We start from the raw sequence: 4,814 nt of genomic DNA on the forward strand, positions 1-4,814 counted from the left end.
TTCATATGGTCCTGTACATCTGTACTGAAAAGAACTGGAACTCCTCTACCCCTTTTTCCTCTAGTAACAACCCTTTTGAAATTTTTCAATAATAATTTCTCTGCTGGGGTTACGGCATCGGCGAATTCCTCATAATTTTTATTATTACTTTTTTCTGTGTACATATAGGTTGCCAGTTTTATTCTTTGCAGTTCTCCAACTCTCCTTCTGTTCAAAAGAAGTAATCTGCAAAATATAGTCTCCATTACAATTTTGAAAGCTTTAAAGTTTTTAATATTTTGTTTCAGGTTTTGTGCTGCCTTCGTTCCCTTTTCTATCAAATAGTCCCTAAACAACTTTAAGTTGCCAAGGGAACCAGAGTTATTTTATTCCAAGTCTTCGTGTTTAGGTCATTTCCTGCTTTAGTCGAAATTTCATGTTTCCATGTAGTTTCTAATAATTTTTTAAATAGTCCAACATGTGCTTCAGCTTCAGAGGCAGTCAAGTTCAAATAATTATGTTTCCGTTTTATAATATGCAAAATTGCTATATCGCAACAGTCCTTCAAGGACCTACTAATATTCATAGCAAAAGTAGGTGATTTGAACTCTTCTTTTTGCGGATCATATTTGGCAATAATCTTCACGCTCTGAACCACGAGATCGAAGTATTGTGGCTGAAGGAGATCAAATAAATTTTTTATGGAGGAATTCAATTTTTCGGATTCCATCAAAACTTTTGCCAATTCTCTCATTTTTCTTGAACAAACGTTAATTTGATGAAATTCTCTGTGTGTGTTTAGGTATCTAGATCCAAAGGCACATATGAGGGAATCCTTTCTGGCAATTAGAGAAACTTTGTCTGCTATCATTCGTGGAAATACTTTAGTTTTCAAGTCTAAATTAGTCTGATCGACACGTAGCACCAAATTTTGTCCCGCACTGGATTTTCCCGAAGGGGGATTTTCATTGAGAGAGCAAATTTTCTTATGTTTCCATAAGAGTTTACGAGAATAAAATCCCAAACAGAAGGGACAAGGAATGTAATTTTCTTCAGAGTCTTTGAGCAGGCTCTTATGTACTGGTTTTGAAAAAGTCGTTGAATTCTGAATGAAGTTCCCTTTTTTTCTCAGACAAGCAATAGCACGTTTTCTTTCGATGGATTTAGGTGGTAAAGCTAAAATATTTTGTACTTCTGTTTCCCCACCATGATTGCGTTGAATGTGTCTTGCGAAATTTTTTACTTCCGTTTCGCAAAAAAAGCAAAAATCTGGATTACGAATACTTTTATAAATTGTTGTTCTGGAATTTTTTTGTGTTTTACTGATACCTGCATCATTTACCAATTCAACGTGTTCATTTGTTGTAGTTGAAATGATATTTTCGTCACCATCTGCATTCTGTAACAAAATGATTGCACTGAAATTTGAACTGAATGAATTTAAGACTTTCGTTGTCCAATTTTTAAGGTTAGCTAAAACTGTGTTTTTTCGTCAACCAATTGTGATCTCCATACAAACCCTCAAAAGTAAAGCATGTACAAGCAAAAAATTAGCGACGTTTTTCGTTATAATATGCAATTCGTAGCATGGAATAGAAGATATGTATCAAACACCCTTCGTTCCAGAGTAGGGATCATTTCCGCATTCATAATAGTAGAAGTTAGCACTCACGCTAACCAAATATTCGACTGAATTTATACATCAAACAGTTCTTCTATAGTTTAGAGTAAATACTCTTTCAAAGAAAGTTTTCAATAGATTCCATATGTAGATGTAATACTATTTCTTTGCAGTTCAATTTCTACTTACCGTCCTTATTAGGAGATAATATGGTTAGGAAGTTTAAACGAAAAGTTTAGTTTTATAGCATTGACTAATTAAAGATTAGGTTTTAATGAAAAAATAAAAAAAGAATGGTAACACATTATGATAAATGTCTTTGCGATCATGTGGTGTGTGTATGTTTGGGAAGGAGTATATACTTGTCAACTTGAATCCTTTAATAATGAGATTTAAAAAACTCGACCCTTGATCACTTGCCTTGTAGACTATAGCCTCTGTTTCTTGGCGGAAATTTCAAACCATGCTTTACATTGCGCTTTCACGTTTCCCCGTTTTTTATTGAATTCAACTCCATATGTTCCAACGGTATTCAGTTGGTTGATGCGTCCTACTCATGCTTTGAGAGGTAAGACATTGGTGAACCTCAGTTAGCATAAGTTTCGACCTCGAGTGTTGTTGTAAGACGATAACAGCTGGTTAACGGAAACACCCATTTTGACCCATCATCAATAACACCCTATTATCAATAATATTATCAACACAGAACATATTATTCTTACCGTTTCGTCACTGACCAACAAGGAAACTGGTTGCAATATATTTTGCTCGGCAATCTGGCTGTGTTCTGGTGTATCAGAATTTTTAATGATTTTGTTGGATACTATGACTATTTTTTTGCATTCTGGTATGTAAAAATCTTCAGAAGACTCATGATGTGATAGGTCTACGTTACACATTCTATTCTTGAATGATGAACTAGGATGACTTCCGACAGCTGCCTGAATAAAAAACAATTTGATAGAAGATTGTGATAAGTGACATTCGGCCTAAAGAGAAAAAGTGAATATCAAATACCAGAAGGAATAATTTCACTCAACCTTATGAAAAATTTATCCGAATTATTTCTCTTAATGCATAGATTTCATAAATTAGTTGAAGGCTAGGCTAACTTTTCCAGCAATTAAATGCACTCAGCCCATTTGATTAATTAAAATAAACATGTATCGTTGCTCGTAGTTCATATGAATTGGAGAATTTGGATTATTAAACTGAGTTTTTTGAGTTGAAATGGATTGTTTGTCAGAATTTTGAATAAAACAAATAGATTTTGGACTATTCATTTTACTCACTCGAAATGCATAATTTTCAGTCCGACATCCCATGGTTTCATTTTCATCACAGTCGTAATCAGAATCTGGTAGATAAGTTGGGTCATCATCACTGTCAGATGAAAACAAACAACTCTTTACGGAGTTATTTTCTGAATGTATTTTCAATGGAATTGATAAAATTTGTGTATCTTGTATAGTACTGGAACATGTAGGAAAACCTAGAAAAAATTAGAAAATAAAATTTATATAAATTCGATTATCTTCTTCGAAAATGTTAATATTAATATCAAAATCGCCTGAAGCCGAACAAATAAAATGGAATACACTTTTTTTTAAACATTTGAAATAACAAATCTTGAGAAGTTACTCAGGACTAAGTAAAAAAAGATCTGAACTTATTTTTAGTTTTCATTTTATTTAATGAAAAATAGTATTGACGGAAAGTACAGCTAGACAAGCGACAAACTACTTTAAAAAAAAATAATATTCGAAAAATTTTCATGTTTCAAAATGAGATTGAAACAGTTCGAAAATTTTAATTTTGTTTGAAGAGAAAATTGAAAGCATGGTTTAGCTACATTTGACTTAGAAACTAATAAAGATCAGCAAAAAAATGTGTTGGAAATTTGTTGGCGATTTTCAACATGAAAAATATGAACAAAATTAACTCACATAGTAATTAATAAAATTCTTGAGAGTGGTATTAATTTTTGTTTATATATACTACAACAGTTGTGAAGAAAATTTGAAGCATATTTCTTGTGAATCTCTTCAAAATAACGGAACTTAGCATAACTGAAAGAATTAATATCCATTTCTGAGATAATGAGAAAATATATTAACTTTTGAGTCAGATATTTCCGTATCATTATGGTACTTAGTAGAAAAACTAATTCTTGATCTTCTTCAATTATATCTATAAAATTGAAAATTTTCGTCTACACTAAAAATTGCTATATAGTGAGAAAAATCAGGTTTTCCATCTAAATCAAAAAAAGGGGATCTGTACTAACACTAACCCAGTTATACAAATAAAAATGAACAGCATGGGGATATTAGAAACGGTAAGTATTACGGTGTCGATTGAATTAAAGGAAAGTGGCGCATTTATGTGCCTAATAATATGCCATTCAGGAAGTGTCAATATTATGAGTAGTTTCGGAGATATCCGAGAATAGCCAAAATTTGGGAATTTCGTTTTTATTTTCTCCTAGATTTATTTTCGGAAGAAATGTAAAACAAATAGCACTTTGTCAAGACCACTTTTTGAGGACTCCACGATAACGTAAGCAGAATTTTTCTTCGACGTTTCGTCTTGTAGAAAACATCATCAACTTTATATTTTCATATGGGCCTAACCTAAAGTATACCCTGTATACGACTCCATTTTTCATTTTGAATGTAGCAACATATCACACAATATGATTTCATGACCATTTTTCGCGCAAAATGAAAAGTGATTACTTAACCTGCTTTTCTTCAATTTTAAATAGTATGCGCTGGGAAAAGTGACACTCAATGTTATATTGTCATAATAATACTGTTGTTTGGTAGAATTGTTGACATATTGCCGTTCCTAATTTTACATCTCGCTACCTACCTAATTCACCAACAATGGCATTTTTAATAAGCGCGTTTCGATTTTACCATGTGGGTTGAGAATCTCGGTACGTATGTAATTGGGCCTTTCATCTACCAAAACGATTCAACAAAAGAGCGGAACATGAATTTGTTAGTGAAGGATTTGGAAGACGCTTACATAATTTGCCTTTAGGGGTTACTCACAGCTGCTGGTTTCAACAAGGTGGTGATTAAGCACATAACGCTAGAATTGCTTGTGATTATTTGAACTGCCCAGGACAGTGAATTTGTACTCATAGTGACACAATGGCCTGCAATGTCGCCCGACCTAACCCCACTAGACTTTTTTCTTCGGAGAT

The 4,814-nt window shown here is 32.9% G+C and overlaps 1 protein-coding gene across 1 annotated transcript; it reads right to left on the reverse strand.

The window, feature by feature from the left end:
* Positions 1 to 299: 299 nt before the first annotated feature.
* LOC141483157 (uncharacterized) lies at positions 300 to 3,344 on the reverse strand. The gene is made up of 3 exons (XM_074177602.1): positions 2,893 to 3,344; positions 2,323 to 2,541; positions 300 to 1,378 (listed from the first exon to the last, which is right to left on the reverse strand). Exons 1-3 carry the CDS (start codon positions 2,923 to 2,925, stop codon positions 338 to 340), a joined length of 1,293 nt encoding a protein of 430 aa, XP_074033703.1. The 5' UTR covers positions 2,926 to 3,344; the 3' UTR covers positions 300 to 337.
* Positions 3,345 to 4,814: the final 1,470 nt, after the last annotated feature.

The sequence above is a fragment of the Leptinotarsa decemlineata genome, unplaced genomic scaffold (genome assembly GCF_025532065.1).
Source record: "Leptinotarsa decemlineata unplaced genomic scaffold, Ldec_3_MD MMD2_tig00003184_RagTag_RagTag, whole genome shotgun sequence".
Classification (NCBI taxonomy): domain Eukaryota; kingdom Metazoa; phylum Arthropoda; class Insecta; order Coleoptera; family Chrysomelidae; genus Leptinotarsa; species Leptinotarsa decemlineata.